This window comes from Strongylocentrotus purpuratus, unplaced genomic scaffold (genome assembly GCF_000002235.5).
Source record: "Strongylocentrotus purpuratus isolate Spur 01 unplaced genomic scaffold, Spur_5.0 spur5_scaffold_4, whole genome shotgun sequence".
Taxonomy (NCBI): domain Eukaryota; kingdom Metazoa; phylum Echinodermata; class Echinoidea; order Camarodonta; family Strongylocentrotidae; genus Strongylocentrotus; species Strongylocentrotus purpuratus.
In genome coordinates this window covers 27,033,058-27,056,765 of record NW_022145610.1, presented here as the reverse complement: position 1 = coordinate 27,056,765, position 23,708 = coordinate 27,033,058, and the positions used below count along the sequence as shown (strand labels likewise).

The 23,708-nt window shown below is 39.1% G+C and overlaps 3 protein-coding genes across 4 annotated transcripts in view; 2 read left to right on the top strand and 1 right to left on the bottom strand.

The window, feature by feature from the left end:
- Positions 1-3,735: 3,735 nt before the first annotated feature.
- On the top strand, positions 3,736-16,096 carry LOC578446 (heme-binding protein 2). Of its 2 annotated transcripts, none has more exons than XM_778612.5 (5): positions 3,736-3,872; positions 10,406-10,615; positions 11,335-11,464; positions 12,299-12,485; positions 14,858-16,096. In XM_778612.5, exons 2-5 carry the CDS (start codon positions 10,436-10,438, stop codon positions 15,030-15,032), a joined length of 672 nt encoding a protein of 223 aa, XP_783705.3. In that variant the 5' UTR covers positions 3,736-3,872; positions 10,406-10,435; the 3' UTR covers positions 15,033-16,096. The 2 variants fall into 2 exon arrangements, with proteins under 2 accessions (XP_783705.3, XP_011684002.2); XM_011685700.2 differs by lacking the exon at positions 3,736-3,872 and adding an exon at positions 9,673-9,740.
- LOC115929097 (uncharacterized protein K02A2.6-like) lies at positions 4,430-8,587 on the top strand. The gene has a single exon (XM_030997273.1). It carries the CDS (start codon positions 4,430-4,432, stop codon positions 8,585-8,587), a length of 4,158 nt encoding a protein of 1,385 aa, XP_030853133.1.
- Positions 16,097-16,655: 559 nt separating the features above from the next.
- The window catches only part of LOC752451 (protein crumbs), a 65,210-nt gene continuing 58,157 nt past the window's right edge, over positions 16,656-23,708 (bottom strand). The window contains exons 31-32 of the mRNA XM_030997542.1: positions 21,072-22,799; positions 16,656-20,566 (exon numbers count right to left, since the gene is read on the bottom strand). Of these exons, the coding sequence (XP_030853402.1) occupies positions 20,340-20,566; positions 21,072-22,799 (1,955 nt within the window). The 3' untranslated portion in view covers positions 16,656-20,339. The remainder of the gene's footprint in view (positions 20,567-21,071; positions 22,800-23,708) is intronic.

The following is a 23,708-nucleotide window of genomic DNA, read 5'->3' as shown; positions in this document are numbered from 1 at the left end:
CCCACCCTATCTCAGGACTGCCAACATTTCTGAATCCCCCTTTCGCCGGCTTTTCGCTGGCTTTTCCTGCCTTGGAGACCCCCCCCCAAAAAAAAAAAAAAAAAAAAAATCCGGAACACTACTAAATGTACCACCCCCCCCCCCAATTTCAGGTGAGCTCTAGTCGATCGAGGGGGACTGGGGGCCAATGCTTTTACTTTTCAAAATGAAATAATCCTGAATGAGCTTTCAAAGCTAGCAGGAATTTCAGGAATTTGATCCGGGATGTGATCAATTTTTCTATGATATTCCAGATATTTTATAACCTCCTTTTTACATTTCTCAGGAGTCCAAAGAGAGAGAGAAAAAACCCACCCCCTTTTTAAAGAAATTAAGAGTCGAGAATGGTTCAACCAATCGTCTTCTTTCTCTAATGATTTAATGAAACGTAATAGCTTCCGCGCTTCGCGCAAGAGGGAGGGGGGGGGAGGGAAAAACTGAATTCAGGTGAGGATTAAAAGTCGAGAACGGAACAACGAATCGTCTTCTTTCTCTAATGATTTAATGAAACGTAAAAGCTTCCGCGCTACGCGCGGGAGGGAGGGGGGGGGGGGACTGAATTCAGACGAGGATTATTTTCGAGAACGGTACAACGAATCGTCTTCTTTCTCTAATGATTTTATGAAACGTAAAAGCTTCCGCGCTTCGCGAGGGAGGGGGTTGGGGGAACTGAATTTTCGAGAACGGTACAACGAATCGTCTTCTTTCTCTAATGATTTAATGAAATGTAATAGTTTCCGCGCATCGCGCGGGAGGGAGGGAAGGGGGGGGGGGAAGGGAAAAAACTGAATTCAGATGAGGATTAAAAGTCGATAACGGTACAACGAATGGTCTTCTTTCTCTAATGATTTAATGAAACGTAAAAGCTTCCGCGCTTCGCGCGGGAAGGGAAGGGGGTACTGAATTCAGACGAGGATTAAGAGTCGAGAACGGAACAACGAATCGTCTTCTTTTCTAATGATTTAATGAAACGTAAAAGTTTCCGCGCTTCGCGTGGGAGGGGGGAGGGGGGACTGAATTCAGACGAGGATAAAGAGTCGAGAACGGTACAACGAATCGTCTTCTTTCTCTAATGATTTTATGAAACGTAAAAGCTTCCGCGCTTCGCGCGGATGGGGGATGGGGGAACTGAATTCAGACGAGGATTATTTTCGAGAACGGTACAACGAATCGTCTTCTTTCTCTAATAGTGTTTATTGTTTGTTCGTTTGTGTGTGTGCGTGTGTGTGTGGTTGCGTGTGTGCATGTGTGTGTGTGCGTGTGTATGTTGTGTGTTTGTGCGTGCGCGATCGCGCGCGCTTGCGTAAATTAGTGTGGGCGTGTGCTCGTGCTGGTATGTGATGGCTATCGCCGATCATCCCCCCACTCCTCGGTACGGATTTACGCCCCTGGCTGCTATTATCTCCCAGGAAAGTACCCTATATAGTACATGTACATACTTTTACCGTGTGCGTAGGCCATTTAAGGGTTTTTAGAGGGTAGATTTTCCAAATACGAACTTGTTTATAATGCTTAAAATTTGTTTTTAATGTAATGGTAGTTGACATACTATAGCACAGGAAACCATTTATCCAGGCGCGTATCAAGGATTTTCCAATAGGGGGGGGGGGGCGGAAATTTGAAAATCGCACAGACCGTTATTTAATTAATTAAAGATCCCAATACCGACAAGGTCATATTAGAAGCACCGTACCGGTAACTACCAGCGGGCACAGGCTTTGGAAAGGGGGCAGGCTCACGCCACGTCACCGTCACTTTAAAGGTACCGGAAATACAAAGTTTTGGGAAATTTTGAAAATTGGGTGGATAGTGATTCTTTACAATTTTAATATGTTTGGATGCCCCTGGGGATGTAGAATAAGCACTAGAAAATTTAGCCCCTAAAACTTTAACAATTTACCGATGCTCCCGGTAAATTTTGATAAATTTCAAATTGCGCCTACGGCTGTACAATGGTAGCTGCGACCATGAAAATTTCAGAATATGTAGTTGTATATATGTAGTTGTATATGTATATGTAATTTCCAAACGGGAATAGCTAATTGGTTGATTTTAGACAAGAAACATTGTTTTAAAGCTTAATTAATATCTTGACCTTGAGAGGGAGCTATACAACATAAAGAGTTTATTATTTACAATTTCATAACTTTAGACTTAGATTTTAACCACGACAACGAGCACTGAATATTGTAGGATCGCATATATGCTTCCAATATGTTCATTTGAACCAAATTCATGATCCAATACCAAAACTTTGTATTACCTTTAACTTTGAAATTTGTTATCCAATGAATACAAAAGATATATCATGAGTGCTTTTACATGAACCCTTTTTAAATAAATAATATTATGCTGGATTCTGATCCAGATTGCACAACCTAAAATGATGAGATGGTCATCCCCAATACGCTTGCAGTTCTCAATTATGTGCACCCCTTCCTCCTTATTCCCTCATCTATCGTTACCGTCACTGCCATTGACGTATATGGCCGGCCCCCTCTTCAATAAAGGCTCCCAAGACTTCTGGAATAACCCAAAATGTTCTGATCACCATACTGCAGCACTTTGGAGGGGCCGGGCGCGGCCATTTCAGAAGTATTTTTTACTAACCTTTTTAGGCACTACGGCTTAAAATATTACAAGCATGCTTATAATTTTTTGAAAATAATCTGAATTCCGACTCAGTTTTGCACAACCTAAAAATTAGCCCCCCCCCCTCCTCCCCCCCCCCCCCAAGTTTTCCCCGTTTTCGTCGTTACTGTCACTAAGTGTCATTTCCTTGTCTTTCTTCCTTTCTCACCCGGCTTCTAGCTCTCTTCTTTCTCTTTTCTCTTTCTCTGTCTCTCTCTCTCTCTTTCTTTTCTTTTGTCTTCTCTTCTCATTTTTTTTCTTCTTCTTTTCCTCCTTTTTTTCCTTCCTCTTTTTTTGGCGCCGCCAATAGGGGGGGGGGGGCCGCGGCTGTTTCGGCCCCCCTTGGATCCGCCACTGGGGTAGTGATCACATTTTTTTTGTATGCCCTTGAAAACTTTAAAAATTTGCACCCCCCCCCCTTGGGCACCAGGGGGGGGGGCCATCCCCCCCCCCCCCCAAAAGGTAAAAATCACGTTTTTTTTTAGCGTCATGTAACGCCTGGCTGGAATGCTCCCAAGGGAGTGGAGATTGTGCACACGTACGTTGTGCATGCAAACACTGAAACCAATAGTATATTTGTAAAGCGCTTACAGACGGGGGGGGGGGGCACGTGACCCCCCCCCCCCCCATGCCTCCCAGATTTGCTCATTACGCCAATCGTAATTGAAATATTTTTTTTGGTAGAGGTGAATCGATTCGGATGTGATGGTTCGTCATTACGGAAATGAATTTGCAAGGAAGGGCACGCAGATGCAGTACCACGCTCCAGTGAACAGTACACATTTTATGTTACATAAAACATCCTAAGTCATTATATTCTTTCCAGTCGCAAAGCTATTAATAATTTGCCAGAAGTATATGGGAGAGTTTATAAAATATATATTTCATGTAATATTTTTGATGGAGTTATCAACATAATTCTTTATATTATATTAATACATTGTTGAATCAGAAAAAAGTAATTTCGTGACTTCTGTTTTCAGAAAATTATTACGACGGTAAATTTGAATATTCATCAAACACTGAAAAGAAGACTGCAGATGTTGATTTTTTGTTGTATAGTCTGCTACGTAGTAGTGCAGTATGAGCGGTACGGTGCTGCTGCTTTAGAGTTCCTCTTGCTCATGTTTATCGTTGTCTATCTCGTATTGCCATCGTCTGGATCTTGAAACTATACCTTCATTCACTACCCAAGTACTAAAGTAAGTAATTATAGTCGTCATTATTATTCCATTATGAATATCTTAGCGATTTTTGTTTCTGCTTAGCTTAGTTTGACCTATATTAGGATTACGCGTGTGTGTGTACTAGCGCTATAGCTAAAGCTAGAGTAAAATTAACTCCGGGAAGCTCGGCGCCGGTGTTGGAGCTTCCCGGAGTTAGAGTAAAATCACAAAAAGAAAATCATGTTTCGATCTTCATCCATCCCCGCAATAAAAGGGCACAATTTTGTTTGCTTTTCTCTTATTTCTTCTTCTTCATCTGCCTGCTCTTCCTCAACTTCTAGCTGTCATGATAATGAATATGTATCAGATTATGCAAATGTGACACCTGTGACCTCAGGAGGTCAGATCGCATGTGCGCGATGTATATGCGATACGCGTGACTTGATACCCAGTGCGGGGAATAAACACCAGACTATGGTTTATGGAATTCAACTACTTTGTTAGTTTGTTTGCACTTAATATGTGACATTGGCGACGAGGATTAATGTTTCTTGGATGTTGAATCTGTGGCTACGAGCTGGAAAAGTTTCAACATGGCATTCGCTGGAGCGGAATTGTTAGCGCTTCGAGGAGTTCCACACTTCGATCCGACGGGTGGTGCAAGTATTGTCAGCGGCAAGTGGAAAGCTTGGCTTGAAGAGTTCGAAGCCTATGCCGATAGTCGCGGCCTGTTTCTGGACGGATGTACGCCGGCCCAGGAGGCTCAACGGAGAGCACTGTTGCTGTACACTGCGGGGCCTGTGGTAAGGGAGACTTTCAAAACACTTCCCAATAAAGGAGAGAGGAATGAGTATCAAAAAGCCACAGATGCCCTAAATGCTCATTATGTTGTCAAACCGAATGCTACGTTTCAAAGACATTTGTTCAGGAAAACAAAGCAGGAAGATGGTGAAACGGTTGCCCAATTTGTTACCAAATTACGACAGGTTGCTATTGGATGCAATTTCGTAGCTGGGGATGTAGAAAACCAAATTCTTGACCAAGTAGTTCAGTACTGCAGAGCTGATAAACTTCGCAGGAGAATGCTGGAGAAAGGAGGTGAGCTCAAGTTAAATGATGCATTGTCCATGGCTGCTGCTCTAGAAGCTGTTGAAGGTCAATTTAACTCCATGTCATTGAGAGAGAGAGAAAGGCCTAGAGCTGGTGGGCAAGGTCAAGTGAATCAAGTATCGTACGAGAATGACAGAAAAAAGAATTTGGAATGCTACCGATGTGGGAACAAAGGACATTTTGGGAAGGATGCATCATGTCCAGCCAAAGGAAAGATCTGTCGGAAATGTGGAGGCCAAAACCACTTTGCGACGATGTGCAAAAGTAAGGCCAAGAGCACAAGTGAGGCGAGAGGAAAATTCAGAGATGGGAAGTCCAGAGATGGAAAGAAGTATAAGAATAGAGTTCGCCAAGTGGAAGGTGAACCCAGAAATGATAGTGATGATGACAACAGCCGTGGCCGTGAGGAGCAGAGGTACTATCAATTTGCTGTGAATGGTGATCATGAGAAAGTCCCAATAATCATTGGAGGTGTCACAGTCCCAGTGATAGTAGATTCGGGAAGTGATTGCAATGTAATAGATCAGATATTGTGGGAGAAACTGAAGAAGGACAAAATCATCTGCAAATCTACTAAGAGTACCAAGAGGCTTTATCCGTACACATCACAGATACCATTAACAACTGTTGGATGTTTCACAGCCACCGTAGAAGTTGGCAAGATGAAGTCGACTGCAGAGTTTGTTGTCATCAAAGAAAAGGGAGAACCTTTACTGAGCAAACATACGTCTAGAGAGCTGGGAGTGCTCCAGGTGGGAATTGTACATGTAAATGCGGTACAGAGTTATGCAGGTTTAAAGCATGAGTTTGAAGCAGTCTTCAAAGGAGTAGGGAAGTTGAAGGGCCGACAGGTGCGGTTAGCAGTGGATGAAACGGTGAAGCCAGTGGCCCAGCCTGTGCGAAGGACTCCATTTGGACTGAGAAAAAAGGTCGAGATGAAGATTGCGGAATTGATCGATCTCGACATCATTGAGCCAGTTGAACGCTCCACGCCATGGGTAAGCCCAGTTGTCATAGTTCCAAAGAGAAATGATGAAATCAGACTGTGTATCGATATGCGTAGAGTGAACGAAGCAATCATAAGAGAACGTCACCCCATTCCCACTATTGAGGAAGTCCTACAGGAGCTGTCGATTAGCAAGGTCTTTTCGAAAATAGACCTGAAGTGGGGGTACCACCAACTGGAGTTACATCCGGAGTCTAGAGAGGTGACAACCTTTGTCACTCATTGTGGGTTGTTCCGCTATAAGAGACTGTTGTTCGGAATCAATGCTGCTCCAGAGATTTATCAATATGAGATACACAGAGTGATAGCTGGGATAGAAGGAGCTGCGAACATATCAGATGACATCATTGTGCATGCATCGACCCAGAAAGAGCATGACAAGAGGTTGAAGCAGGTGCTTGGCAGACTGCGGGACGCAGGACTTACTGCAAATGCAGAAAAGTGTAAGTTTGGTGTCTCTGAGTTGGACTTCATGGGGCACAGACTGACTAGCGAGGGACTCAACCCAGGATTGGCCAAGGTGAAAGCAATTGCAGAGGCCCGTGAACCCCAGACTGCAACTGAGATGAGAAGTTTCTTGGGGCTAGTCAACTACTGCGCAAAGTTCATTCCGAACTTTGCTACATTGGCAGATCCACTGAGAAAGCTGACCAGAAAGGACACGCCATTTCAATTTGGTCATGAACAACAACAAGCGTTTAAGGCGCTGAAGGAAAGCTTAATGAGTGCAGAGACCCTGGGCTACTATGATCTAAATGCACCGACAAAGGTCATAGCGGATGCCAGTCCAGTTGGCTTAGGAGCAGTGCTGGTGCAGGTGCATGCTGATGGCCCGAGGATAGTAGCATATGCCAGCCGCTCGTTAAGTAATGTTGAAAGGAGATACTCTCAGACGGAGAAAGAAGCCCTTGGACTTGTGTGGGCTTGTGAAAGATTCCATGCGTACCTGTATGGAATAGAGTTTGATCTAGTGACTGATCACAAACCGCTTGAAGTCATTTATTCACCAAGATCTAAGCCATGTGCGAGAATAGAGCGGTGGGTTCTGAGGCTTCAACAGTACAAGTACAGGGTAGTCCACATCGCAGGAAAGTCCAACATAGCAGATCCATTGTCAAGATTGCTGAAGGATGATCAACCGAGAGAAACTTCTGTGTTGGAAACAGAAGCAGAGAGCTTTGTGCGTTTTGTGGCAGTCCAGTCAACGCCAGGTGCGGTGACAACGAAGGAAGTCGAAAGAGAATCTGAACATGATCCTGAACTCGAAGTTATCAGAGAGTGTATTCACAGTGGACAATGGGATGATTGTCCATACAAAGCATACATTCCCATCAAGGATGAACTCTGTATAATTGGTCAGTGTGTGCTGAGAGGTAGCAGATTGGTGATTCCACAGGCACAGAGGCCAAAGATGGTGTCATTAGCTCACGAAGGACACCTGGGCATTGTTGGCACCAAACAGAATTTGAGAACCAAGGTATGGTGGCCAGGATGTGAGAAAGATGCAGAGAAATTCGTCAAGACTTGTCATGGTTGCCAAATCACAAGCAGGGGTAATCCACCAGAACCAATTCGAAGTACTATGTTGCCAACAGGACCTTGGGTGGATGTAGCTGTTGATTTCCTAGGACCACTTCCGACAGGAGAATCTATACTTGTGGTAGTTGATTATTATAGCAGATACTACGAGTATGCAATCATGAAATCAACCACTGCAGAGAAAACAGTCAAAGCCCTGGCTGAAATCTTTGGCAGACATGGGTTACCTGTGACGTTATACTCAGACAATGGACCCCAGTTCATCTCAGAAGTTTTCGCAGAGTACATGAACATTACAGGAATTCACCACCATCGGGTGACTCCTAAATGGCCCCAAGCCAACGGCGAGGTCGAAAGACAGAACCAGAGTATAGTGAAAAGACTTAGAATTGCACAGGCAGAAGGCAAGGATTGGAAGGAGGCCTTGCTGACTTACGTTGCAGTCTACCGGGCTAGTACTCATTCGACAACGGGAAAAAGCCCGGCAGAAGTGTTGTTCGGGAGAAAGATCCGAACTAAACTACCACAAATCCAGGACATTAGTGAGGATCAGGAACTCAGAGACAGGGACCTCCAAATGAAAAGTGGTGCAAAACACTATGCAGATCTGAAGAGGGGAGCCGTACATTCTGACATAGTGCCAGGAGATAAGGTGATAGTAAGACGTGATGAAAGGAGGAAATTAGACACGCCATACTTTAGCCAGCCATACACAGTGACAGCAAGAACAGGAAGTATGGTAACTGTGAAATCTCCTGACGGAGTCCTGTATAATAGGAATGTATCAAGTGTAAAAAGATACATGTCCCGAGACACTCATAACGAAGCTGCCAATCCAGAGAGGACAGACGGCAATCCTGAGGCGGTGACCGGTATTCCTGAAGGGTCGGACGGTAATCCTGAGGCGGAGACCAGTACTCCTGAGGCGGTGACCAGAGATCCAGACTCAGAGGCAGCGAGCAACACATCAGGCGGTGACCAGAGACATCAAGATGGTGATACCCAAGCAGAGACAACAAACACCAACGTTCCTATGGCAGCTAGTAGACCACAACGCCAGAGAAGATTCCCTAAGCGATATGATGATTTTGTGTGATTCCAGATCAATATGGTGGGGATGAGCTCTTTGTAAAATAGCGACAGTGATATCTGAAACTACATGTGCCAAGGAGAAATGTTTGGAAATCATTGGTTGAAGCCAAGTTATGATTTAAAGGGTGTACGCCTTGCGCTGCCCATATTTGTGAAATCGACATGTTGGAGAAATCACCATGGAAACCAAGCGGACGAGGAAGTTGTGTTATGTGCTAAAATAATAAGTTCTGATATATATGTTTCAATATTACACATACATTAATCAATGTAAAAGGGTGTACGCCGAACGCTGCCCTTATTGTATGTGATAGGTGTTGCGAAAAACACAAGTTTGAGTTGGAGCATCGATCAGTTTTCAAAAATGGATTCAATCATCGAAGAGAGTATTTCCAGAAACTTCAGTTTCAGCTAGTCGTATGAACGCGTGGAGATAACAGATGATTTACACGAACTCAAAACTAGAACTCAAATAGTATCCAGTGAACAGTTGAACTTTTATTTGGACCACAGACTAGATGCATGAAAGATAGTGCATGAAAGATATTATATTGCATGTTATGTTTTATGTTGTTCAACAAAGTTGTTTGGAAGATAAAACATTTGGGAAAAAATTATCGACCAGATAAATTTGTTGTTTGTTAGAAGTTGTTTTTAAAAAAAAATAAATAAAAAAAAAAAAAGGAAGAAACAAAAGCAAATGCACCAAAGCATGTTTATTTCAGTAATTCACATATGGCTGAAACACAAGAACAAAAGAAATATTACAAGAATTTTCAGTGAAACTATAGTATAAAAATAGACCAGGATAAAGTTTCATTCTGGCAAAGGAGGGATGTCATGATAATGAATATGTATCAGATTATGCAAATGTGACACCTGTGACCTCAGGAGGTCAGATCGCATGTGCGCGATGTATATGCGATACGCGTGACTTGATACCCAGTGCGGGGAATAAACACCAGACTATGGTTTATGGAATTCAACTACTTTGTTAGTTTGTTTGCACTTAATATGTGACACTAGCGAGCTCTTCTAGACCTACTTCATTATTTAATTCTTCTTCTCTCTTTATACTTCAGCTAATATAGCTCTTCCGCGCAGAACTTTATGCATCAGGCCTATATCACCTAGGAAGTTGGAATCCCCTGCTATAGGTCTATAACCTTTTCTTATCTCCAATTTGTTTGTATTAAGCCTACTGTATGGCTGATATATTGCATGTGTACTCTCTTTTAAAGGTAAAAACCAGTATTGGAAATGCCCCAATTTCAAAAAATGAAATGGAAGCTCATGTGAAAGAATAGATCTATGTTTTAACCAATAGGGCCTAGATCTACATGATGATACAAATTTTGCCGGGAAACCGCGTACTAATTGATATAGATCTATTTGGTAAATTAGTTTATCCATTGGTGTGTGAGATAAACGCACGTGTCCCGCATGTGTGCGTAGTCCCATATACATCTTTCTGTGTACAGTGCTTGTAACTTTACGAAGACTGGGCCAAATTTTGATGATTCCAGAACCTCGCAGTACACACCAATACTTATATGCTAGATGATCAACCTTTTCTGATCGATTCCACAACATTTCCTTCACAATGCATTTGCATGACCATAACTGGTCTTTATCTTTAAAGAAGTGTTGGTAGACAATATAGCGTGGATGTGTTCTGAAATGACATTTTACTGACCTATTAAACAATACAGATACAGATACAGTGTATATAAGATATGTGTGGCTGAAGAGGGTTCAATATTGCATGTAGGACTCTGCCATTTGCCCTTTTGACATTTTCTCAATATTTTCTCAAATTTAGGAAGGGAAGACATTCAAATAATCCATTAAGATGCAGTCAAACATGGTCATCTATTTGGTCATGGTCATCATGGCAACCATGTCCTTGAGCGTTCTTGGACGTGTAGTGAGCAATAACCATGGAAACAAGCTGACCATGAAGGATGAGCTGCCCTCTTTCTGCAACGACCTTGACTGTCCGAAGTACACTGTCATAGATGATACACATGAGGTATTTTTTTTCATCTATTCTACTATTTTTTTTTTCTTCTTTTTTCTTCTGAATGACAGCCTGGAATTCTAATATTGTTCACAATTTACCTGATTTGAAAATATCAGTATTAGATATGACTGAAAGAAATGATGCACAGCAAGATAAATCACTGAACCCCCTCAAAAAAGCCAGTTTATTTTGTCAATGAAAATATATATTCATGAAGATATGTACTGGTATAATGTGAGGATACAAATATTAAGCCACGGTTGCGAACTAATTGAAATAACTTACAACCTTTGACATTTATAAACAAGATAGTTTTGGAGGTGAAATATATGTTCTGTGTTATTATATTTAATTTAATTTTTTTGTGGGGGCGTAATTTAAAGTGTTTGTTTGGTCTTGGCTCTGAATGGAATGAAAGAGTATTGATTTTACCATGTAATATCAGATTCATGTACCTTTCATTCACTTAAAGCTTATCTGTAATAGTTTAAAGGAGGGATTAGACCACCCTGCAAGGTCACCGGACAGGTGGTTATCTCATCAACTCAGTTCTAATTAACATAAGAAAAAGAGGATCGTGGGGAACCAATGGTCACCGATTAGGCATTGTTTTCTATATAGAGGAAGCAAGTAGCTACAAGTAGGACAGTTGGGCTTTAAAGACTGCTTACATGTATATTAACTTTTGAGATGATTTATTAAAGCAAAATCTTTCTCTCTAACATCAGACTTGGGAGGAGCGTCTATATTCCCCAGCTAGCTGGGTGGGCACCAGCTTGAACGGAGTAGACTTTGACAAAGCAGGAGAAAAGATGTTCATGAAGCTTTTTGCTTACATCGGGGGAGAAAATGAGCTAGGTAAGGTCAACACTCTAAAGAAAGTAATGCTAAACCAGTCCTTTCCCAGTATGACACTTATGCAAATTTTAAACAACAGCCATTGTCAAGGCAAAAGACGGTTGCAAATTGCAAAGCATGAAGTGGTGTGTCAGTTGTTTCACACATTATTTAGTATCTTGGAATAATGAATTTAAAATAATTTTTCTTTTATTAATTGATTTTTAGCCAAATATTTGAGTGATATTTTAATTCAATTTTGCATGATGATAACATTTTTATTTCCAAAGCTTTATATTTATATGAAAGTGTGATTTTGATTTGTAATGTTTATGTAGTTGTCAATTTTCTCTTTTTGTATTAATCCATGATCCTTTTTATAACCATGTTTTCATTGTAAACATTGAGCAATTAGGCGCTAGACTTCTACTTTTGCATGTTTAATAAACCGCATTGAATTGAATTGACTTGAATCAAAGTAAATTAAATAATTCTTTATTTTCTAATGCAGTCAAACTAGCAATAATGGTCATCTTTATGTATCCCATAACCACACTATCCTCATTTGTGTTTCTTCCTCATATAAGAAAATATGTTATTTTATTTTGATTTATGAATTTCATCAGCAGAATATTGTTTGATAGTTTAAGTTGACGTGCATTTTATATCTACTAGGAAATGTTGCAGAAATTGAAGAAAACAAATTAAAAAATGATTTTCCTACTCTGCATACCTCCCTGATTGTTGCTTGCACAAGTCACCAAATAAATCTCATTTTTATTTAATGAAATGATTGGATTTGTGCCGATATTCCCAAATAACAAGTTCTTATACTTTTGTTTCCTCACTTTAAAGGAGTTAAAGTCGAGATGGCAGTTCCTGTCATTACAAGAGCCACCATAGATGCCAGGACTGGACTGTTCGTCAACAACTACACCATGTTCTTCTATCTGCCTTACAAGTACCAGAACATCACCGCCCTTAAACCAACAAATCCAGACGTCTTTCTTTGGACGGAACCTCAGAGCAAGATCTTTGTTCGGTATTAAAGCCTCCTTGTGATTTTCTACATAAATTTTTGGATACTACATGCATGCCATGAAAAAATTAGGCTGTGAAAAATGTGTGTTGTATCAAACTGAAATGATATTGTTAAAAGCCATGTATACATGTATCTCTGGGTCTATACAATTTGCTAAGAAATAAACGATGGTAGGAAGTATGTTCAATACTTACGAGAGTTCGATCTAGATCTAGAGTTATGTTGGTTCTAGACTAAGACCTTGCAGGCTTACCAAAAAGTCAATGGGATTCATTGCCTTGATTAAAAATAAAATCCATACAGTGGGTCTAGAGATGAGTATACATCAGACAGCTGAAATTCCTGGCTTCATTATAAAATCCAAAAGTCAAAACAGGCCTAAATCCAAGGCAAAAGTAAAATAAAAATTTGCTTTTTAATAATACCCCGCTCTAGCTAGCTAGCTAGAGCTAAGCTACGCATACGTTGCGCTGGGGATCATGGTGGAGCGTGCAATATTAGCTACGCGTAGCCTACAATAATTGCAATGCACTCGAAGGAGCGCGTACTAGACGTACGCGTGCGCACTGGATCTCCATGGTCATGTGTATCATAACTTTTTTGTGCTTTTTCTGCACTCATTTCTGCAAAATCGTGCTTGCATAAAAAATTTGTACATGTCATGTGACGCGTATTGACCAATCACGATGCTTAAAATACTAGAGCCATTTTATAATTCAAATTACCCTAAAAATCACATAGTAGTTAAAAGCTATGAAAAACATTTCATATTGTCCATTGTATTTTTTGTAGCTTTTTATGCCTCCGCCACCGAAGGTGGTGCCGGAGGCATCATGTTTTCGGGTTGTCCGTCCGTACGTCCATCCCGTTTGACCGTTATCACAATATCTCAAGAACCATTTAAGATTTAAACTTAAGACTCGAGAATAGTATTTATCACCATATGAAGACGATCTGATTAGATTTTGGAGCACGTATGTCAAAGGTCAAGGGTCACAGAGGTCAACTTATGAAATTCCATACATTGAGATTGTTATCATGATATCTCAAGAACCACTGGAGATTTAAACTTCAAACTTAGTGATAGTGTGTAACACTATAGGAAAAACAATCTGATTACATTTTGGAGCACGTAGGTCAAAGGTCAAGGGTCATAGAGGTCAACTTCTGAAATTCCATACATTGAGATTGTTATCATGATATCTCAAGAACCACTGGAGATGTAAAAACTTCAAACTTAAGGATAGTATGTATCACCAAAGGAAGACGATCTGATTAGATTTTGGAGCACGTAGGTCAAAGGTCAAGGGTCACAGAGGTCAACTTATGAAATTCCATACATTGAGATTGTTGTCATAATATCTCAAGAACCACTGGAGATTTAAACTTCAAACTTAATGATAGTGTGTATCACCATAGGAAGACAATCTGATTAGATTTTGGAGCACGTAGGTCAAAGGTCAAGGGTCACAGAGGTCAACTTATGAAATTCCATACATTGAGATCGTTATCGCGATATCTCAAGAACCACTGGAGAATTTTCACTTCAAACTTAATGATAGTATGTATCACCATATCATAATATCTCAAGAACCACTGGAGATTTAAACTTCAAACTTAATGATAGTGTGTATCACCATAGGAAGACAATCTGATTAGATTTTGGAGCACGTAGGTCAAAGGTCAAGGGTCACAGAGGTCAACTTATGAAATTCCATACATTGAGATTGTTATTATGATATCTCAAGAACCACTGGAGATTTAAACTCCAAACTTGTTTAAATTGCTCTATGGCGGAGGCATCATTTTCGACTGCGCGCAGTCAAAATTCCATCTAGTTTATTAATCTTTCCAAATATGAAGCTCTAAACAGTTATTATTGCAAATTTTGAGACACAGTGAAAAATGCTCTATTATACTTTACCTACCACTTTTCAAGATCTAAAACATTTATTTTTTTAAGGACCAGTATTTGATTTTTTTAATTGTTGTCAGATTTTATATCATTGAGTAATGTCAGCTGATGTCTTATAATATTCAGATTGTGTTTTGTTTTCAGCTCTCTTATGGGCATAATTTCATCATTTTAATGTTAAGTTGATGTGTTGTGGACTAGTTGATAAGTCACTCGACTGCAGATCACAGGGTACAGGGTTCAAGTCCCGCCGCAGTACTAATGTCCTTTGGAAAGACAATAATCTACATTTGCCACTCTCCACGCAGGTGTAAATGGGTACCCGATATGCTTGAGCGCTAGTTACTTTGGCAGCTCGGCTATGACCAGGGTCCTATGTGTAAAGCACCATGAGCGTCAGAACCTGACGGATACTGGGGCTATGTAAATAACCATTTATTGTTATTATCTCTCAAAGATCTTTCTCTGGCTACATGTCAGAGACGAAGGACCTGTTCAACGCCGGAGCTATGGCAGCCGATCTCAAGGACGAATGGGACTACGATCATGGCTACATCTACACCGCAGGCTACGACTCGCCGTGGAAGATCTTTGTGAGGCACAACGAGATCTGGTTTGTTGGCAAGAACTAAATCTACTCTTGAATCTCGTGAAAAAAAGAAGGCATCTTCATGCATGCCATGACTGTTTAGTCTATGTTTCACTAGCGATTGACTTCAATGGGGTGTTGGGTGGAATTAAGAATTTGTGTTTCCTGGAAAGCCCACATTTGATATCAAATACTCATTTTGGCAAAATAGAGCAATAAAGAGAACAAGAAAAGCATATACTGTATGTTCATGTATAGAAACTTTTTAAGCAAATAATGTCATCGCGGATCTATTGCAGGGTTTTATGTATCGTCTGCTGAGTGCCAGAAGAGCATTAAAGCTCTTTAACATTGTGTGGGTTAAAGGCATCGTTCAGCAATGTTAAATCTTGAGATGCACGGCCCTATATGTTATCAGTGTCTGTGTTATGGTGTAATATTGAAGTCTTAAAAAAATTACGCTTCAAAATGATCAAAAAGTGCCTGAAAAAGTAAAAATCTTCGAGTGACCGGGTTAAGCATACTCGTCTTTTCCAATAGTCTGTAGTGTCATTAAAACCATTAGGAATATGCAAAATTTGATTTTGATTTCCAATCATAAATATCTTGATAACCAGACAGGCGATCGGCTTGTAAAAGTCATGGGGTTCCTGACTGACCTAAAGGTTTATAATTATCATTGCAGCATGGGCTAAATCCAGGATTTTGTTTCAGAATCTGAGGCAAAGTTACTCAATCCCTTTAATGACCTTCTCACTTCTCTGCAGAAAACATGTGATCAAGCGAGAAAGCACTTATCGAGTGTTACTCAGAAACGATCTTTGTATTCAAAATATATTTTTAAAATTGTGTAGTGAAATGTGACTTTTCCGATATTTAGTTATGAAAATGAACATTGTTTAAATATGTCTTTCTATTGAACAAGGAAAATGTATAATCAAAGTATGTAATGACATCAAATGTCTTTAAAAGCTAGCTCTTAATTTTGCAAGTATAGTTTTATTGTATTATGTATATTTCTTCAATAGTCCAGCATTGTTATTATGTAATAATGTAACTGTTTTATAGAACAAAGTTCTTTATAATGAATAAACATCACACACAGAACTTTTGCAATTTCTGAATGTTTTATGTAGAGAAAACACCCTTCATCAACAGTTTGCCAAAGATTATGGTTTAACAATTTTGCCAACATTCATCTACAGTGTTTTGTGAAAGATTGATCAGGTATAACTATGAAAGTCGATGTGACATGAGAAAATGAAGAGCAAGTATTTTTGTTTGAAGGACCATTAATACTGAATAGTTTGAGACTGAATTACAGAGGGGACAGCAACTGATGCTGTGTGTATGAGGTAAATGAGGAGGACAGTGGAAGTGGGATCGATCGAGTGGATAAAGAGTTTAAAAGCATAAAATAATAGAAAAGGAAAATACATTTTGTGTAATAACATGATTTTTGTTCATTTGGTTACAAAATTTGTGTACAATTTGTGTGGGAAGACAAGTTGAAAACTTTACACTCTAGAAATCTTTAGAAAACTTCAACCCCCTAAGCATGGGTAGTAACTTGGTCTAAATTTCGTTCAATTTGAACAGTGCCAGCTAAAGAAGTTGAATAAAATTTAATCAATATGACACAATAATCCACAAATAAACATTTTACTTGTTGCAGTTTTATAGATAGACATATATTTACATCCTTGTAAAAATGTGCAATTTACAGTTCCTTTTATACAAGTTCATTTACAAAATATACAGTGTGGAATATACATCAATGTACATCAATATCTCTAGGACATCAGCATTTGTTTTGTTTAGAGTACAATTAATATTCACTTCATGATACAGCTTAGGAAAATTTTGAATAAATACTGTTATTTTGTTGTTATCCTGGTAAGACATTATGCATACTGTAAACACAAAGGCAAGCAAATAAGATTACGGTAATTTACTTAATATTTCATCGATCATAACTGTAGCAATTATAGTTTAATCAGCGAAGGCCACATAAATTCTTGAGTATGTCTTTGAGAGACAAGTTTCTATACTCCTCTAGAGAGATACTAGTTTATAACTCCATTATTTTAACAAGAAACAGCAGAAAATTCTACAAAAACTAACTTGTGGTTTATGCGATAACTTCAACTGGAATTTTCTAGTTCTTTTATGGTTTATTTCCATTCAAGCTGTTAATACTTTATCTTTTATTAATTCATGAAAGACATCAGTAAAGACATGAACATTTAATTTATACTCTCGTTTACATAGCAGTTGTTACATGTACGATGCATTTTATCTGCAAAGATAAAGCACATTTAAAAAACAATATCAACAGATAGTTATTATGAATTAAGATTATTCATGGGCTACAAAATAAGTACTCTGTTTTCATCTAACTGAGCATTATCATGGCAATCATATGGAGTCACAATTGCAAATACAATCACAAATTCACACTTCGCATGGAATCACATTTCTATTTGTTTCCCCTACCTGTAAATACCTACATATAAAAAGTGGATAGTTTACATGTCATATATACAAATAATTTAATCATACACAAAATATAAACAGTAATAGAGTTGTTGTCATTTCACATCACACAATAAAATGCATATTACGACTAGCAGAAGATTAAATACTATTTGGAAAATGTGAGTAATCAGGATACATAAGTTGCACACATTCATCACAAAATTCCAATATCATATTCCTCAATCAACTATAAAGTCATATGAATAAATAACTTTGATAAGGCTTTTGAATATTCCACTATAAATCTCCTAAATAAGTAACATTTCATAATATTGAAAGTTTGAATATAGAAAGCTATGACAGCTTTTATTAAAACATTGAATAGCCCATTAAAGATTCACAGATGTGCAGTAAATTGTAAATTATCATCTTATTTAAGAAGTCTGTATGAATGCAACAATTCATCAATAAATACACCATGAATATAAATACAATGGCAATTTTAAAATTAATTGTAATACAGGATTCATGAACTAAATTGACTGAATAAAAAGATACAACATTATAGATATCCAGCAAATAAGTCCTGTTGTTATGCAGCCTGAATATGCCATGAATAAGTAGACATTTGGGCAAATTACACCATGCATGTCAAATTTAAGTCGTATTCCTGATTCTCTTTCTATTTAAGAAAGTTTCAGTGAATATATTGCCACCAAAGTTGTAAACTTGCATAAAGAAAATCTTACTTGATATTGCTTAATTACCAAGGTGAAAGTGTCCATTAAAAAAAGGTGGAAAATGCATGAGAAATATACAAGTTGCACATACTGTATTATGGAAGAAAATATTCTTTTAACAAAATACACAATTTCTGTTGACATCCACATGTACTAATTCACAATAATGATTTTTTTTTTCTTTCCTTCAAAATATCCCCTTTTTAAAGGATTCCTAATCCTTATGTTATTTAGAAACTACTTTTATGAATCTAACCCATTAAGTGAATTACTATACATTTTTTTCGCAATGTCATACTTCAGATATTCATGTTTGAGCAAAAATCGGGACCGCCAAACAATTCCTCATCTTAAATTCATCACTAAACATATATGATTTCATGGCAATGGAGTTATTCCATAAAATTCTTCATAAAAGTAGCAGGGGAAATTTCCCCTTTGGAATAGCATTAAAAAAAATTGAAATATTAGCCTTACAAAAGCAGAATTAAATTTTTACATGATGCACAGCTAGAATAAAAAAAAACATCACCTTTTCAAATTATGATTTTCATTCATTAAAAATAAAACTTCAATTGACCAATTAAAATGAATTTTATGTTTTGAAGATGCAAAACTAGAATATATTTTTTATCTATTAAGTATAAAGGCAGGTTAATAATAGGATTAAAAAAGAAGCTTTGAATAAATAATGGCAAACTCACTTTAAATGGAAGGCATATTCTATTGCATTGGTAATATGTAAACAAATTATCAAGGTGAATTTAAATGAGCTTCTGAAAGACATACTGCTTAAAAAGAAAAGGAAAAATCTGAAAATAAAAAATACTGTAAAATGTCTTACACTTAGCAATCCCTTGTATGTGTATGCATTCCAGTAAAAAAAGAAAAGAAAAGGGCAACGAAAACGTATGTTTAGCGTACAAGGTGATATTGAATGTTTAAAAAAAGAGCACCAACTTCATTCAGCCTTACAAGTCTGACCTGCAATAATATTAATAAGATATTTCTGTACCGCAAATTGCATATTGCATTTAAGCGGTTGAAGTAAAGTACATGAACATGCATATGTAAAATACTGTTTCACAAAATATTAGTGTATCTAGTCGCATTCTATTTTATCAATAAAATTCATCACTCCCTCCCCAATTAATCACATTCCAACATCTTCATCGCATAAATGATATCGATTCCAGGAATCAAAACAAATCTTTGATAAACAACACAAAGCTTCGAAAATAATATAGCTAATGATATTTGTTTGTCTCACAATGTATGGTCAACAAGGGATCTAACAGAGTTGTATACATCAGCAATCTCCAGACCTCGTGTTATTTCCAAAGTTTAATAACACATCAAGATTTTTCTCATGAAGTGGGCAAATTTTAGACTTTGCATGCAACACAAGGAGGAGCCAATGAATGTGAATCCAGTAAGTCACACATGAAATTAATCTGCAGCCTTGTTCAGTAAGTAGTTTCTTTGCCTGACTGAATAGCAGCACCTTCCTGAGTTCTAGTACAAAAATATAAACCTCATTCTAGCCATTGGTCAAATGAACATGTGAAAGTTATAGTAGCCTCCACTATCACAGTTGTCCAGTATTAAATCCATATCACTTTTTGTCACTCTCTATCAAGCTCAGACTGCACTTTGGAGTCCTGGCATTTCTTAATCAGCCAATGAGATGATCTGATATAAAGCTATCATCACATCTGGTTCCAATGTAGCCAGTGGGAAGCTTCCGTGTATCTTATCCATTTGGCCAAGTGACTCCCCCTACTGAATTTACCAAAGAGGAACATTCTTAAAAAGCTTTTAATTGATCTCCAATGCAGCTGGTTATATACCTCCACCAACATCTTTCTTGGCTCAATGAATTGTCTTCTTAACCCAGCAATCAGAGGGTATCATATACGCCTCTCATCTGGTTCCAGTTCAAAAGCAGCCAATGGCATGCCTCCATCTAACTCCTCTTTGGCTTAGCCCGACACCTTCCCAAATCCAGCAATCAGAAGCGCTCATATAAGCCTCTCATCTGTTTCCAGTTCAAAAGCAGCCAATGGCATGCCTCCATCTAACTCCTCTTTGGCTTAGCCCAACACCTTCCCAAATCCAGCAATCAGAAGCGTTCATATAAGCCTCTCATCTGTCTCCAGTTCAAAAGCAGCCAATGGCATGCCTCCATCTAACTCCTCTTTGGCTGGGTTATACTTGCCTTTCATCTTCCTGGATTGCCTTAGGTACCACCATGCACAGATGAAGAGTACGGCCAGGAGAACCAACACGATCACAAGCGGGACTATGATCACGATCTGGTTGGATGCCACTGCTGCCTTTTTGGTTTCACATTGTGAGCCTACCAAGAAAGAAAAGGAGAGGGCAGAGGTGAAAAGTCTTATTTAATGAAATTGCAATCAACATAATATTCTTTCCTTTGTAAATTATCTGTTACACTGACTCGGTGCCTGACATCGATATGATAAAGAGAAATAAGATGGAATATAATAAAATAATGACAAGAAAGGGTATTCATACTACATGAGCTCAAAATACAGGTATAAGGTTTCTTAAGTAACATGACATAACATAAAATGTAGCAATCAAATTTGAGCAGGAATTTTTGAAAGGATGCACATAACTCTGTTGTTCAATGACAAGGTGTTTAGAGAATTGCATTAAAATTTGCTCAAAATAACTCGGCAAAGTTTTTGCATCACAAAGAGATTTATTTCCAAACATATAAGAAATGGAATTCAAGTTTTTAGTGCGTGTGCTTTCAAAACATCATTGAATAAAAAGCATGATGAATTGAAGTCAAATACAGAAAGGAAAGAAAAATAAAAAACTGGTGAAGATCATACCTGTAAATTGATCTGTGCATCTACACTCGTATGTCCCTGCTAAATTCCTGCATGAACCTCCATTCTGGCATTCAGCTTGTCCAATGTCACACTCGTTGACATCCTGTATGCATTGAGACCCTTCGTATCCTGTTCCTACACAGTCGCAGGTGTACCCATTCGCTCTATCCTGACACTTCCCTCCATTCTGGCACGGCTCACTGGCACATTCATCCGAATCAAACGCGCACAGTCGCCCCTCATATCCAGAAGCACACTTGCATTCAAAGAATGGTCTGTTATCAATGCAGGTGGCTCCATTGAGACAGGGTTGGGTTGCGCACTCGTCAATGTTCCTGGTGCAGAAATCACCGGTGAATCCTGTCCCGGAGCAGTTGCAGGAGAAGGACCCATTGTCATTAATGCACTGACCTCCGTTGAGGCATACACCAGGCGTGAGGCATTCGTTGACGTCCTCCTCGCAGAGTCGACCTTCGTATCCAGTGTCTGTGCAATGGCAGGTGAAGGCATCCGTAGTAACGCTGCAGTCCTGCGCCTGGGAGCATAGGTTGCGCTGGCATTGCTCGTTCTGCCCGCAAGCCGTCAAGCCTACAGGTGCCATGGTGCAGTCACATGGCCCAATGTAATTACAACTTCCCCCGTTCAGGCAAGGATTGTTTGCACATGTATTGATGATCATGTCACAGAGAGTTCCCCCATAACCCAGAAGACAACTGCACTCAAAGCCATTATTCACAGAGTCCGTGCATGTTGCATTATTCTGACACAGACCCAAATCACACGTTCTTTGATCAAGCTGGCAGTTTGTCCCAGCAAAATGCATCGGACACTGGCACTGGTACTGATTCACCATATCAATACATGTTCCACCATTAGTACACGGTGAGCTGCTGCACTCGTTGATGTCTGTTTCACAGTGGATTCCTGTGTAACCTGGAACACACTGGCAGAAGTAACCCACAAAGAAATGTTGTCCTGGGGTCAAACTCTCCATGCAAGTGCCTCCATTTTTGCAAGGATTGGACACACACTCTGCAATGTCAAACTGACACAGGTCTCCTGTGTACCCAGCCAAGCAAACACAGGTGAAGTTCACCTCAGGCATCTGCAGATCATGGAAACAAGAGCCTCCATTAGCACAGGGATTGACGTCGCACTGGTTGATAGGCTCTTCGCAGTTGCGCCCTCTGTAGTAACGGCTGCACTGGCATGTGTAGCTGTTGCCATCTCTATGACACATGCCTCCATTCTGGCATGGATCTGCAAAACAGGCATCAGTCAACTGGCATAAGTTCCCATAAAACCCATCCTGGCAGTTGCAAAGGTAAAATGAATCATTCCTTATGCATTCAGCACCATTAACACATTCATGTTGAAAACAGGGATTGAAGATCTCACAATTCGTTCCTTCATAGAAATCCGGACATGTACAATTGTACTCTGTATTCTCATAGTTTTGAGCGCAGGCCCCACCATTCACGCAGGGGTTCTGTGTGCAGATTCGTTCATCGGTCAGACAGGTCTTTCCCGTGAAACCAGGTTGACAGGTACATGTGAAGTCCAGTGGGAAAACATGGGTGCAGCTAACTGTAGTGTCCGCATTGCAGGGGTCATTTTCACAGACATTGATCTCCGTATTACATAAACGATCAGTCAAGCCAGCGGGACAGGTACAGGTATAGTTCATGTGACCATCAACACAGGTTGATCCTCTCTGACATTGGTTACCTGTGGAAAAGTTAAAAAAAGGATTATAATTGAAGTCACTTTCCTTTTATATACAATCTGTAAAATGCATAATGACATTAACATTCATTTTTTGAACCTGTCCCTTCTCAAACTTTGTTTACACATGCTGCGGCATAAGTGAACGAACCTTAAATGGTAACTACGACATGAAGAGAAATAACAAAATAATCATAGATTAAATTGAAAATGACATTTACTTTTCCCTTTTTAACATATGTTTACATGCAAATATTAAGTACAAACAAAATAGAATTCCTATGCACCTTCCAAAACGGTTGATACACAGTTTCCCCCACGCAGTGTATATATTAAAGATAAAGACCAGTTTAATATGGTCATGCGATTGCATTGTCAAAGAAACGTTGTGGAATCGATCAGAAAAGGTTGATCATCACTAGCATATAAGTATTTGTGTGTACTGCAAGGTTTTGGAATCATCAAAATGATAAGAAATGTGGCCCAGTCTTCATAAAGTTACAAGCACTGTACACAGAAAGATGTATATGGGACTACGCACACATCCGCGACATGTGCGTTTATCTATCACATCCAAATAGATAAACTAATTTACCAAATATATCAATTAGTAGGCGGTTTCCAGGCAAATTTTTTATCATCATGTATTAGTCAAAACATATTCTTTCACATGATTGCTATTTGAGAGGGGGGCGTTTCCAAAACTGGTCTTTTCCTTTAAATGACCTACAAATACATGCTTCAACTGTTGACGTACACCACATAGAACACACATGCTTAGTTTCAATTTTTTCAATCGCCTCAGATATTGAAAATTCTGCAATCTACCACAATGAGACGAAACGGTCAAGATGACCGTCAACCATCCCAAACCATACCCATATGCTTTTCCCCCCATCATAACCCTCTTTA